The sequence below is a fragment of the Bactrocera dorsalis genome, chromosome 3 (assembly GCF_023373825.1).
Source record: "Bactrocera dorsalis isolate Fly_Bdor chromosome 3, ASM2337382v1, whole genome shotgun sequence".
NCBI lineage: Eukaryota > Metazoa > Arthropoda > Insecta > Diptera > Tephritidae > Bactrocera > Bactrocera dorsalis.
In genome coordinates this window covers 66,691,520-66,706,911 of record NC_064305.1, presented here as the reverse complement: position 1 = coordinate 66,706,911, position 15,392 = coordinate 66,691,520, and the positions used below count along the sequence as shown (strand labels likewise).

Genomic DNA, 15,392 nt, shown 5'->3' with positions numbered 1-15,392 from the left:
ATTGACCCGGAGAAGCAAAAAAAATACTACATTTTCACTTCATCTTGAAGGTACAAAATAGTAAGTTCAAAAATTATATACCATGTGATCAAAAATGACCCGGACTAGCAAAAAACATGTATACGAGTATATCATATGATCAAAATTGAACCGGATTAGCAAAAAACATTTATATATCATCTAATCAAAATTGAACCGGATTAGCAAAAAGCATTAATATATCATCTAATCAAAATTGAACCGGATTAGGAAAAAAACATTTATTTAACATCTGATCAAAATTGACCCGGACTAGCAATAACGTTTACATACCATCTGATCAAAACTGACCCGGACTAGAAAAAAAAATCATTTTCACTTCTTCGTTAGGTGCGCAACTAAGTTCTGGCTGTTTTTTTGTAAGGAAATGGTTAAAAATTAATTATTCACTAGCCACAACTTTTTTTCCATTTTTTTGACAAAGCTCGAATACCATTACGGTAAAACTGCTCATCTTGTGTTGCTATTCGAGAATCAAGCCAAATTTCGATGTCGTCTTGTAAGTGGAACTGTGTCTGAGCCAGACTCTGTGCCATCGAACCGAACAAATAATAATCGGACAGTGCAAAATATAGGAAATATGGAGGGTGCGTTAGGACTCCCAATTTAAGCGTTTTCAGGTAGGTTTTAACGGGTTTGTCAACATAAACTCGAACATTGTCATGCAGCAGAATCCATTTTTCGTGCTTCTTCCGGTACTATAGTCGCAAGGAACAAAAGTTTCTTGTTTCTGAATCACTCTCAGCGCAGAAGTCGCTTTAGAATGGCTTCTCGGGTGACTTCCAATGCTGAAGCAAGCTCTTCTTAGGTTTAACTAAAATACTCAACGAGCAACGTCTCCAATTAATGGTCTTCGAAAGTTTTTGACCTTCCTTCATGTGAACGGTCGTTAATATTGAAATCGCCGTGTACGAAGTGGCGAAACCCATCATGGCATATTGTTTTAATTGGGGAAGCACTTCCGTAAACTTTTTGGTGTTTCCGCTGTGCTTCACCTAATAATACAAATATTTATTAATGCCTTCAAAACAGGCATCTCTTAAAGCCAGTACAAGCATGACAATATCTAAACGAATTATCCATACACTTGTTACAAGGCTCGGCTGTGTTGAGTCGATATATAAGTACAGTTGAGAGCCTCTGCTATCTGTCTGAAGCCAAAATCATGATTTTCAAACTTGTCGATGCTATCGTCATTAACAAAGGTCGGGGTATGACTCGCATTAGGTAAGTTTTCAAAGACTTTACAATCTTCTCTGAATGTGATTAATTTTTAATGAAGTATTCTTATTTTTTCCCTATATGGCTTAAAAAAATTATGTTGCCCTTCTTTATTCTTGTTGTAATATTGCATTAAAGCTTCAAAGCCAAACATGCCAAAATCGAGTTTAGTTCAGCTAAGAGACTAAGACCTTTTACCTAGCCAGTGGTAAATAGTCTCTTTGTTTTCGAGACAAAATGGATATGCAGTTTCCGAAAACTGTCTGACAACGAACGCTAATAAGCCAATAGACAATTGAGAGCAGACAGATTTTCAATTAGCATCCTGATATTCATTCTGGATGTCGTGAGCACATAAATGACAATCAACATGTGGGCCAATCAAAATCCGTGAATCACCGGAAATTCCATCGAAACTGTGCAAGAATTCATCAAAAATCAGCCGAAATCATCATCGAAATTCATGAAATGGAATTGAACATCTCCAAAACAACGGTTTATTGCATTTTGACCGAACATTTGGGCTTACGAAAGGTGTGTGCACGGTTTGTTCCGCATAAATTGACCGACGACTGAAATTGCTCAGAATTCAACATTTGAAGGACATCATGTGACCGATTATGTGACCAAAAATCACCATTAACCACTCCCCGTATTCACCTGATATGGCACCGTCCGACTTCTTCCTTTTCGGAAAAATGCATTTGCTCATGAAAGGAAAGCGTTATGCAGATGTAGAGGCCATTCAAAAGGCTTGCACCGGCATACTGGTGGCCATACCGGCCAACGAGCTAAAACACTCGTTCGACATGCTTTTGGACCGTGCAAAACGCTTTATTGAAGCAGAAGGAGACTACTTCGAATAAAATAAATTGATTTTGCCGAAAAAAGCATTTGTTCTGTTTTTTCTTTAAGTCCTGTTTACTTTGAAACGCTCCTTTCCTTGTACATATGATCAGAATGAAGAGAGGAGTTGAAATCGGGTGACTATCTCACTGTTCATCCGTCGGTCTGTGCAGGCTGTAACTTGAGTAAAAATAATGAGATCCTTTCTTGGTGACTTTATGCTGGATATAGCACTATGTGAGTTCTTTTAATAAAATTGAGAGAGTGTGGTTTTCTTATAACGGTGCATATTTGTGCTTTTTCGTTTTTAAAAATTGTAATTTTACAGAAAACACTTTTCTTACAAAAAAAATTAATATAAAAATAAATAAATCTAAAACAAATTGTTGCATTTTCTACTTAATTTAACATAACTCATTTATAACATAAAAAATTAATGAAAAAATATTTATCAATTATTAAAAAATATTTCTTAACAAAAAAAATATTAATTAATTTGTTAAACAAAAAAAAAATATTTTAAGAAAATTTAAATAAATATTTTTTAATTATTTAATTTTGTTGTTCACTTGATGTTAAAGTTATGTAAAATTATATTAAAATATTAATATTTAATTTAATTATATGAATTTTTTTATTACTACTTTTTGCTTTAAAAAAATATCTTTTAATTTCTGAAATATAATATTTCGCTTTCGAATGTTTTTTTATTTAATTTTTTTTTAACTAAATTTGGTATATTTTTGTTCAACTATTGCTTTTATTTAAGGGAGGGACTAGGGTTTCAATAATGTCCAAAAATGGCCGGCAAAAACTTTCAATTAAACAAAATATATATCAGAGATCGTTGTAAGGAAGATTTGATTATAATTTAACTAATTTTTCTTGGTTTTTTATTTTCGAATAATTTTTCACCGCAAATTGTTTTTTTTTCTCAAGACGTTCTAGGGAAAACTCTGTTACCAGCTTATGTGTCAATATTTTTGCATAAAAAAATTACATTATATTGTCAAAAGTGTGCTCAAAGGTCCGAATAAAATTACTTAATCCATATAATAAATTCGCAAAAAAGTATTTTTTTCCATTGAATCTTTAACCTATCCCTTAATAATATAATTTTGTATAAGCAAATTAGAAATTAATTGATTGTTTTCCTTTTTTAAACTAAATTTTTTTTTATTTTTTAATTTTTGTTTTAATTATACACAAATAATTAGATTAAATTTTGTATAATTTTTTCTCAACAAATTTATTTATTTAATTCTATAAGTTTTTTTATAAAAATTAGAAATTAATTGGTTTTATCAATTTTTTTCAAACTAATCTATAAATTTTATATCAGTTTTTCCCAACTAATGCTTTTATTTAATAATATAATTTGTTATAAAAAAAAATATAAATTGAATTTTATTTCCATTTTTTTTAAAGTAATATAGATTTAAATTTAGAATGGAATTAAAAATTGAAACTAAAAGAATGTAGGCAGTAATGAGTAGATAACATTATATAAATTATCTAATGAGTGAAAAAACATAAATTTTTTTTAAATGTTTCAATTTAATTTAAAAAAATATTTTTATTTTTATTTTTAAATATTTTATTTTTATAAAAAATATTTTTATTTTTATTCTTAAATATTTTTTTAAATTTAATTCAAATTTTTTTTATAAATAAATAAATAATAATTTAAATTTTCTTTTAATTTTTAATGCAATAAAGAAATTTTAAATAAATTAAAAAAATTATTTAAAAATAAAAATATATTTTTTTTAAATAAATTAAAACAATTAAAAAAAATGTTATGTTTTTTAACACATTAGATTAATAAAATTAAAATAGTTTTTTTAACACATTAGAGAATTTGTATTTTTCCTTATAAGCTCAACAAGAGCATTTATTTTATTTGCTTTTATTTTCATTTATTTTTTACACACCCTAATGAACATTATGGCACATTAAGTTTTTCCAACTTACCTTTTTAAACACTAATTTTTTGCCGTGTATTCGTGCAATTGCGTTTTTCATAAAACCGATTGTAATGCCATTATCACACACACAAGCACATTTCATCAATTTTATAACCGTTAATTACAGCGCGCGGTGAATGCGACGACGAATTTTTACGATTTACGTTAGGATTATTATACACCGCATTCACATATATTTAATTTTTCATTAAAAAAAAATTATTTATTTTTATTTTTTTTGCTGGCCATCTGAATTGCATTTTGCATTTAATTTTATTGCGTCTTGCATTTGCGATAGCGATTTGCTTCATGCATTTATTTCATTTCACATTTCATTTCACTTGTCACAAAATCACTGCTGACAATCAGCTTACGCGAATGCACTAAGAACGTACGCGCGTGTGGCGAGCAGCGCGTCTCATGAATGACTTGCGACTTCGAAATGAAAAAGGCGAAGGAAAACGTTTTGTGAATGTAAACGGCAGCCGAGCAGCCGACAATAGCGCACGACGGTTGATTTGTGAATGAATGGAAAATGCGCACGGTATCGTCTTAAATGAGCGCGGCGGCTGGACACAGGATGGCTGCAGTCGGGCGCATGCAACGATAACACATTACTGGGGGAAAACTGACGGCAGCAGCAACAGCAGCAGTCGAAGTCACAGTAGCAGCAAGTGCAGAGTGGCGCGCGTTGCGTTCGCAATGAAGATGCATAGACGCTGTTAGTTGAGCGCGGCAAGACATGAATGCTGAGCGTTTGCAACTTCGCGTGCCACTATTTGTCTTATCATCGTTTTGTGGTGAAAAGCCAATTGCACTTGCTATTATCAGCAATTTACGCTCATGCTTACGAACGGCTCGTTTGAATTTTTAACAATACGCGCGTATTGTGGCCGAAAAACTATTTGACGCGCGCGTGTCAAAAACGTTACGCAGCCAAAGTGTTAATAACATGCACACGGTTCACTGGACGCACGCGCGTACGCATACGCAGTTGCCATAAATTAAGTGGTGTGTAGAGAGCACTTTACAGTTTCAACGCTGTTGTTTATTACTTTATTATTTTCGGTAGCGTGCCGCGTTACAATGACTGCCTTATTGACTTGAAAGGAATATAAGCATATAAGCGCGCTTAACGCGCACACATTTTACAGTTATATAACAGTGTTATATTCTTGTAATTGCACATAATTACAATGATTAAGTCGTGGCGCCACTCGTTGCGCGGCTCTCTAATAAGCCAGTGCCGCGGCGCGTCTTGTCACACGTCGGTTTTGCAGGTAAAATCAGTGACTTAATTTGCCTGACGTTTACTTATGCATAGGTTGTCGTTGTTGTTGCGATTGTTATTAACGCGCGCGCTACATTCACACGAACCTTTTTGCACGACAGTTAAAACAAAGGCGCTTAATAGCGCTGCTTATTAACTTATTGAAAAATGTGTTATTTTCACAAGCGCGCGGTACGCGATTCACGAAGTTTGACTTATGCGAAAAAATTTTCTCAGACTACCGGCTATGCACAAACTTTCCGCGTTTAAATGCAGTCTCTACGTCGCATCCCATTGCACCTTTGCCCGTATTTTCACACAACAATAACAATAGCACACGTTAGGCAGAAGAAAAACTGTTTGTAACTCGTTTTTATAATTAGATGCCGCGTTACGCGTTATATACCGCAGTCGAATTGTGCACAAAAACTAACAACACGCGCAATTTAATTCACTTTTTTTCACTACTTAATGCCGGTCGTGTTTGGTTGTTGTTAATTAGCAGCCGCGCGTCGCGTTTTTAAACTACACAAAATATTGTTAAGCAAGTAAAGACTAAAGCACTAAATGCGCGCACACATGTTTACTGACCGCCGCCGCTGGTGAACTGTTGTGTTCTGACGAAACGACTCTGAGCCGAACGTGCTGGTTTGGCCCGCTGCTTGACTGGCAAATCAATTGCTTGCCTGCTGTTGGCCGTTTTGCTGGCGCTCCGTTGTTCAACACCAATACACACACACACACACGAACGTACAAGTGCGCGGTGGTTGCTTGTTGACTGCAGTCGCGCTCTGTATGTGATAAGACGCAAAGAGAGCGCGCGCGCCTGAAATGCGCGCTCTCTCTCCCGCTCGTCGCTTACAATGTTTACAAGCGCTATACGCGTTACTGTTAAATGCCATTTATGCTTATTTCGTCACTTTGTTGACTTGCAATTCACACAAGCAGTTGCGATTGTGCCTTTATTACAATAGCGCTTCGGAGCTCTGTTATGTTAACTCTGGCTGGTAGAGATGCTGCTGTGCGCCTTCGTTTATATTAACTCTCAGTAATGCAGCGCATTGCATTATTTGCTGTTCATGCGTTAGAATGCCCATTAATTACTTCTAGTTGGCTTACATGCGTGCGTTTAAGTTAATAGAGCGCGTTAACAGCTGTTTGCAAAGTGGCAAGAGCGCTAGTGTTGAAATAGAGCGCCGAAGTTAGCAGCAAGATTATAGAAATGAGCGCGGATGTTGAAATGTAGCAAAGAAAAGAGTGCGCGTGTGTTTTTGAAAAGAAATGTAATTTTCAGTGTATGTTGATTTTTCAAACGCACTGTAATGTTAGGAGATGCTTTCTGTTAGCAGCGCTGTTGACCGTGGCGCTGCTAGTCATATGGTATGTACATACGTTGTTAGTGTATATTTCAACGCATCTGGGTGTAGCAAAACAAAGTTTAACAACAGAAAACCATTTAACACTTCAAAAGTGTAAACGAGCGTGGCAACCGCTATTTTTATTTATTTATTTTTTATATTTGGCAACTCTATTACATATACATATAAGCTTTTACTATTGTTTGATAGCCATATTATGACAACAGTCGTTGTGTTTTTACGTGAGAACCTGTCGACGGCGGCTGTTGTTATCCTTGGCCGGATAAAAAACAGGGCCGTTCCGATTACGTACACCCGACTATCGAGGGAATGGCCTTGCATCGAAGGCCTTACTCCACGATGCTTAAAACACATAGATCAAAACAATGCGTTGATCAGCGCCCCAAATCATAAGTGCTTCTTCCAAGTATTATTTGGTTCCAATTAGTCAGGTGGAAGGGAGATCTTTTTCCTCTTGGTCGGGTTCAAGGCCGATCTAAAACCTCTGCGTGCGTGAACAGAATGTTTAATTCTACCTACCTTTAGGCTTAAACCACAGACATCACGAATCTCCACAAAGGCCAGACCCGATGAGCAGTTGGAGCGAACTACAAGGACTTGTTGTTGTTGTGGATACCTAATCCCCGGTAGGATGGTAAGGATTAGCTAAGCTGTCGTCGACGGTCGAGCCAACGGTAGGCCCAAGAAACGAGCTGTTTCGACGGGGTCGAACCAAAGCCAGAAGGGTGTCAGATGAGTATGGTTAGTGGGATATGCAAAGATTCATTTCACGCTGGACATATACTAGATATGTCGGGGAATTCCGAGTGCTAACTGCTCCCCGTGGTACCAGATTTAAGTCTCCGGTCAGACCTTTTAGCTTTTGCTACTACCAGTTGAGCACCCATCTAACTATATGACTGGTGACAAATATCTTTCATTATCAAATATCTTTTCATCAGAAGGAAACTCTGTCTGCAAAATCTATAATATCAGTTCAAGCTGAGTATTATAGCACTATTTCTGACAAGACAATGCTGAAATTTTGCGGCAAGCCAAACAACAGACATAGCTCATATTTGGTTTTAGTCGCATCTTACGACAGACATACCTTCCGCGGGAAAATTCTACCTCCTGTGCGCTGGGGGAGATATATTATGACAACGGCATGGCTACACCGAGTCCTGACTCTTACGGCAGAGAACGCTTCATCCATCCTTAGCTTAGGGCTAGAAGAGAGATAAGTGCGTTAAAAACACTATTACATTATTCGGAGATTCATTGCACGTTGAAGTCGGAAATGTCTGTTAGACAAGTGGAGCGGCTGCCTTATGCATTCGTGTGTAAAATGATCCCCGTTATTGTTATAGCGGCGGAAAACATTTTGAAGTGGAATTTCGAGGACAAGTGCCGAACTAACATTCTTTTCCGTATTAAAATCCGGTTGCTTAGGACAGGCTTGGAACAGGGAAGGTTGGGAAAAGGGAAGTGATCCCTCACGATAAATGGTTCTCCGCTAGGCTCCGTAGGCTGAAATTCATTAAATTTATTACTTCTAAAGAAAATACACACAGAGTCTACAATTAATTCCTCAACTACTGAAGATGAATATGTTATCTTTTTGGTGGATCTTGACTTTAGAGTAAGCACCGCTTCGATTGTACTAGATGAGCGGACATATTGGTAGGAGGAAAATTTTTCAGAACCCCAATCCTGTATCTATGATCTCTTTGAACATGAACGACGTTTTCATTTCAAGCAGTGATAAGAAAAAGGAAATTCTTGACCTCAGATTTGCAAGGCTTAGCGTAGATGAGCGATCCTATCAGGCTCCGGATTCGAGTATAAAAGGGCAAAAATGTTGAACCCACATACAAGCATACATGTTTTCGAATTTAAATTTCGAGATTAGTTCATATATTTTGGATAGAGTTGGAATTTTTTATATAGAATGGAATAATTACCTCATCATGGGTGCTCCAAGTAGAGGTACCTACTTTCAAAAGCCTTTTTTTGGCAAATCACGCTTGAGTTGTGTCAAGCAGTAATGTTATTTTTCTTCAGTTTTGAGCTCTTAAAAAGTTCCAAGAAGATCTTACGTTTTCGAGCCAAATTTTGTTCAGCGATGAGCTCCATTTCTGGCTCTATGGGTATGTAACCAAGCAAAATTGCCGCATTTGGGACAAAGAGCAAACTGAAGAGATTCAATATCTGTCATCTCATATAGAAAAAACAATGGTTTGATGTAGTTTGTGGGCCGGTGGAATCATTGGTCCATATTTTTACAAAAATGAGGCCGGTGAGAACGTAACCGTCAATGGCCACCGTTATCGCGCCATGATAACCGACTATTTAATGCCTGAAATTTAAGCTTGATTTCTGTGACATTTTGGTCTCAAGAAGACGGCGCCACTTCCCACACATCGCGTCAATGAATAGATTAATTGAAATAACACTTCGCTGAGCAGATAATTTCACGTTTTGGGCCGGTCGATTGGCCACCAAGATCGTGTGATATCACATCCTTAGGCTTTTTTCTGTGTGGATATGTAAAGTCAAAAGTCTTTGGACAAGCATGCTTCGATTCAGACCTTGGAGCAAAACATCACCCGTGTCAATCGTCATTTACAAGTCGAAATACTCGAATGAGTCATCGAAAATTGGACTCAAGGGATGGGTAGACACCGCGGCCAACATTTGAAAGAGATGATCTTCAAGAAATACATAAATGCCAAGGAATGTTCTTTCGAATAATCAGACCGGTTGAGATTTAATTTTTCTTTTTTATACACATTGTGGCACTACTGTTCAGAGCGCTCGTAGCAGTTATGCCGGTAGCGTCACCGTTGTGGGTGTCGCCGCTGTGCCGCTGCAAACATTGACTGTCGTCGATCGTCGTCCGCGTCATTGTGCAAGTAATCGGTTGTCTTTCGTATGAGTAATGCCGTTGATTCTTGGGAAAAATTTAAATATTTTTAATTTGCAATATTTTTTTATTTCCATTTTCATTACTGTTATTATTATTTGCAATTACCACACTTCAATTGACTCAAGTAATTCCATGCCGATTTGTCTGTGCGCAAGTAAATATGTATATTCATATTAACATATTTCGTACGTATCACTGACATATACGACGTATCTATGTATGTATATCTGCAAAAGTATATATTTAACTAACTGTCGGTCGCGGGCCGTGAGCGCGAAGACTCAAACCGTGTCACTAATAAAGTTGTGTGTAAAATTAGCAATGATGATTCAACTCGTTGATGTTTATATTATCAATCACGGCGGTGGTGTGCATACATACAGACATCTTTGTGGTTGGTAAATGTATATTAAGGCTTATATAGTTACAGGTGCTCCTTGGAATCGGTATTAGCGCGCTTTCAGATTTTCAATTAATAATTATGTTTGTTGTTATTTATGCTTTTTTAATCTGATTAGTTGTCAAATATATTGTTTTTGTATTGTTTTTGTTATACATTATTTTTATTATTATTATTTTCTTTTTTTTGCTATAGAAAACCTTTGAGCCATTTTGAAACCAGATATTGGTGTCACCCTGCAGTAATCGGCTGGCAAATGCCGTTACAATTACGCAAAATTACCTCAATATCAGTTACGGCACACAAGCAGGCAATTCAAATATATAAATATATATAGTAGATAAGTATAGAGCGCGTGTTTGTTCATGTAGAACACTGTGGCGGCAGAAATTCTCAAATTCCCAATTACCTCGTGTTGTGAAATTCCTAGAAAGCCCCAATTTCAATTGTACTTTGATTGTAATTCGACAAACATACGTGCATGCTCGCATATAAAGGTATGCGAGGGTTGCCTTTTATATTTCGAGATTAAAGATTTGGAAACAGAAACAAATAATGGCTTTTTCAAAACGAGTGAGACATAAGTTAAATAAAACTGAAACGTCTTGCGCTATCAATGACCTCGATTTCTTTTGCACGATTGCAGAAGTCCAGACGCTGAACTCAATTTTCGACGATTTTCAAACATAAATCGGCCGATCGATATTCATACGAAGTTCATCTATCGTCGCTGGCTTGACGTAGCCCCACAGAAAATAGTCTAACGGCGTCAAATCGCATGACCAAGGCGGGCAATTGACTGGGCCACTTCATGAGATGACTCGTTCACCAAACTTAGTTTTCAATAGATCTATTGTGTCAATAGATCATTTGCTGTGTGGCTTGTGGCGCCGTGCTGTTGGAACCACATATTGTCCAAGTGCATATCATCCAATTTGGGCCAAAAATATTTTGTTGTCATTGAGCGGTAGTGATTCCCATTCATAGAAACGTGCCGGTCTTGATCATCACGGAAGAAGACCGACCCAATAACATAAATCTGGTATTTTTTTCGGTATGCAATGGTGACTCATGGAGTACGTATGGTTTGCTGCCTGACCTAACACCCATATTTTGCTTATTGACGAAGCCATTCATTCAGCCAAAAATGAGCTCCATCAATGAAGATGATTTTTCAATGAAAATCCGGATCATCTTCAGGTTGTTGCATAACCCAATTACGAACACACGACGATTCTGGTGGTCAAGCGGCTTCAATCCTTGCGTCAATTTGATCTTGTAAGGATGTAGGGCAAGATCTTTTCGCAAAGTTCGCCACAACAACGTCACAGAGATACCCAATGCTTAAGGACGACGTGTGTGAGACTGATTTTGGTCTTCCTTAATTGATGCGCTAGCGGCAGCAATATTCTGGATATTACGGGCACTTCTTTGTCTCACTGTCAAGGAAACATTTTGTACTGTGTCTGTGGATTCAAATTTTTCCACTAGACGCTCAATTGTTGATCTGACAGGACGATTACGGCGACCATAAATTGGACGTAGCGCTTTAAAAGTTGTGGCTACTGACTCCGAATTTCGATAGTGAACTTTAATAATTTCGACTCGTTTTTGGATCCTACTTCTTTCCATGATGTAATGGAAAATGTTACTGAAAAAAATGTCAATCGGTTTACTTTTGTAGCGCCTCTAATGAAAAACCCGTTATTCTATGATTAATAATCGCTTTATTGTTATTCAAAATATTCACCATAAAGACCTATGCACGTTTGCAAGCGTTCCAACCAATTTTCGAAGCACTTTTGCCACATTGATTGAGGTATCGTCAAAACATACGTTCTGAAGGCAGTATCCGCCTCTACAGGTATCAAAAATAACCTCATAGTCCAGGTATATATCTTACGTACGCGAAGTCATTCGGTGCTACGTCAGGACAATAAGATGGATGACTCATCAAATCGATGTTTTGATTGCTTAAAACTGCAGTTATTTCAGTCGATGAGAAAGCTCGCACTGACTTAGTGAAGCGTGATCCATCTTCTGCGGCCGCGTTTCCAGGTTTCTTGAAAGACTACTGGTAAACAAAAAGTTGTCTATCACTCAGAATTCAACATGACAGGACCGGAACCTTTCATTGCAGTGGGTCTCACACCATAAAGGAGCTGTTCCGCAATGATGAAGCAGTCGATAGGAAGAAGCATTGGCAACAAATCCTAGGCATGAGCCATGTCAAGTTGCTAATGGGTGGTTACAACCTTTAAAGATTTAAATAGGAAAAGAGGAAAAACTCAGGCATTGCAAGCTCAAGAAGCGCTTATTTAACATGGGCTTAACTTCGTGTGCGAAATGCCGGTTCTGCGACTTGGAGTCTGAAACACCACAAAACCTGCTAATTGCCTTGAATCCATGTTCTCAAATAGGGATCACATCGCCTCAATAGCACCTAGTTTATTGAAATTTATCAATTTGCTAGGGCTAGTTGAGACGTTGTGCCTTAGCAGAGGGCACAATGGGCCCTAGATCACGGTGAAATCCTCATTTACGCATCCAATCTATTATAATGACTCGGAATTTACTAATCTGCGTTCTTCTTGTGCTAGGCAGCCATTTGCTTAGGAGTGCTTTTGACGCGAATGATCTGAAAACACACATACAGTCGACTTTTGTTTATCCTCGAGCTGTTAATTCATAATTCCTAACCTGTTACGATATCATATAAATGCTTTGAAGAGCCGTTAGTACTTTGTTAACATTTCTTTCGACCAAACCACACGTGCTGGCCCACTAATGCCTACAGTTGTCTCAATTTCACGATACATCACTTGACGAACTTACAATAAAAATTTGCGCACAGCATCAATAATTTCCGGAACAACTGATTTTAGATGACCTTCACGATAAGCACTGGTCCTGGCTTGAGCTTCATCGCCAAAAATTTCGTCGAAAAAAATAATGATCATTTCATTTTTTGGCCGAGCTGATATATTTGTGAGTTACCAGATCCCAAAATATAAAAAGGCAACCCACGTGTATGTACATGAACATTACTACAATTTGCAGATAATTTGCTTACGGTGCTGGACATGTTAATAAGGCTCAGTATATATTTTGAGAAAATTAATAAGAGAGAGAAAGAGACGGAGCAATAGAGATACCATTTTCCCTTTGTTAGCATCCATCTATTTGCTCGCAAAAGCACTCTAATTGAAGTAAGCAAGGTGATTCCGTTAGGTTAGTCTGATAGGCTAATGAGCCACGCATAGACCACTTGGGCTCTCTGCGATATTCTTTGCAATGCTTGCGCTTGACATGCATTTCAACAGACTCGGTAACCTCACTATCGATAATTGTGGGCAGTAAGTACTTATTTCAATCATGTTCCTACAGCTCTAGTAGGTACTTTTTATATTTCTATTCTACCGCTTTACACAGGACTTTTGCAGCTTTGCTTTCAGGTACGTCGTTGCATTGATTTCCCTTTCCACACTCCTGTCCAGTCGCTTGCTTCTGGCGACACTTTCTACCGCTGCCTTGCTTTCCAAGCCATTTGTGGCCGCGGTTAAAGCCTCGTTTGCTGCTTGACTGTCTAAACCGAAGTAATTAATACCAAAATTACTCTTCTAACTATACTCAGTTACTTCCATTACCGAACTAAACACACTAATATGTTCACCACTGTACGATGGTATACATTAAACTGCTTGAAAAGTCGGTGAACTTTGTTTGATGAGAAAATCAAAATACAAAGTATGCATCTAATCAAGTAATCATGTTACCAACCAATATCGGTATCGACTTACACTTACTTACATATGAATGCGTCAACATAATGTTTATATGTCAGCAATTCACGCTCTTTTTTTTGCTATCTAAGCAAATTACTTAGAGCAAAGACATTCTATCAAATACTCTTTGGAATGTGTGATATTATTTTGGCGTTAGTAACAGTTAATTTATTTCTGGAGCAAGGCCCCGAATAGGAAGATCACAAAGGAGGCCGAACACCTGCCAAAAAGATGATGAATGAGTAAAAATTGATACGGATGTACAATATCAGTGATAAATGTATCATATTTCGTATTGCATGAATAAAGATATGGGGAAGTACCTACAAAGAAATTGCTTTGCTGCTGAAACACATTAAAAAACTGCCGAAGGGATTATGTCAAAAGATTTTTTTCTTAAACATGTTTTTAAGCAATTTTTTTACGAAATAGACGGTAAACTCGCTCAGTAATGAGATTAGAGTAGGTCTAAGTCCTAGAAATCAATTGAAGCTAAAAATTTTTTTTTGTTATTTCCTTTCCGGAGAGAGAAATAGAGAAATTGTGAGAGGTAAGTGAGAAAAATTTTCCGACATTGACTCTTTGATTATGATCATTTTGACCTTAACTCTGTTTTTAAAGTAAAATAAAGACTTGGGCGAATCTTAGTTACATCATTAGATAGATAGATAGAAAATAATTGAGGCTTTGCACTGCGACCTATGGTCTATTGTGCCCTCTCCTATATCACATATGGTCACAAAGGTCCAGCACTCTGAACAATTCCAGGAGCTTGCTGGGCGCGACTGAGGTGATGTGATCCCTGTCCATGGAATCTAGGGCCTTGAGTCTGCTTCTACAAATTTTTGGGCAATCTAGAATCAGGTGTTCTGAAGTTTCCTGTTCAATGTCGCAAAACCGACAGTTTACCCAAGAGACTATGCCCACGTTGGCCAAGTGCTTCCGGAGCCTGCAGTGCCCTGTATAAAGCGTGGCAAGAAGACGGAATTTGTCTCGGGGGAGGTTGATCATATCACCAAACCTTGCAAGGTTGTAACCTCCCAGTAGCAGCTTGGCGTAGCGCACTCCTGCTTGCTCGTGGACCTGCTTATTGTCGGCTACACCTTTATGCCTAGGCACCTAGAGCAAGTGTACACGGTTGCAAACTGATAGGCGGTTCAGCCTTCCTATACATTCCTTCACTAATAGCGAGTTGACCCTATATGCTTTTAGTGTCGCTCAACTATAGCTAAGTATAGGGATACGCTGGTTGCGATAGTTGCAATGGACATTAATCATCATTAGCTTAATCGATGCCATTTTCCCTTTATGACGTTTGTTTAGCCTTAGCCCTTTAGACAAACTCACATCATGGAGTTCGCAATAATTATGATATGATTTCGAGTCCAGAGAAAAACTTTTTTCCTTTTGTTACTTCTTTTTTATGGACTATGGCAGTCGATTTCCTAAGTACTCTACCAACTACGTATTGGTCATTACAGAATTCGACTCGTCCAGAAGACGTAAATAAGTACTTGTATGTGGGCTGAAGCGAGCCAAAACGACCTGTGCTATGAAAAGTATAATATTATTGTCAA

The 15,392-nt window shown here is 37.5% G+C and overlaps 2 protein-coding genes across 2 annotated transcripts in view; one reads left to right on the top strand and one right to left on the bottom strand.

The window, feature by feature from the left end:
• Nucleotides 1-6,056, bottom strand: part of LOC105228986 (BMP-binding endothelial regulator protein) — a 133,888-nt gene extending 127,832 nt beyond the window's left edge. Inside the window, exon 1 of the mRNA XM_049451092.1 lies at nucleotides 4,081-6,056. The gene's annotated coding sequence lies outside the window, so the exon portion shown is untranslated. The remainder of the gene's footprint in view (nucleotides 1-4,080) is intronic.
• Nucleotides 1-15,392, top strand: part of LOC125777643 (scoloptoxin SSD976-like) — a 40,643-nt gene that overhangs the window by 22,198 nt on the left and 3,053 nt on the right. Inside the window, exon 2 of the mRNA XM_049452732.1 lies at nucleotides 9,514-9,633. Within this exon, the coding sequence (XP_049308689.1) occupies nucleotides 9,514-9,633 (120 nt within the window). The remainder of the gene's footprint in view (nucleotides 1-9,513; nucleotides 9,634-15,392) is intronic.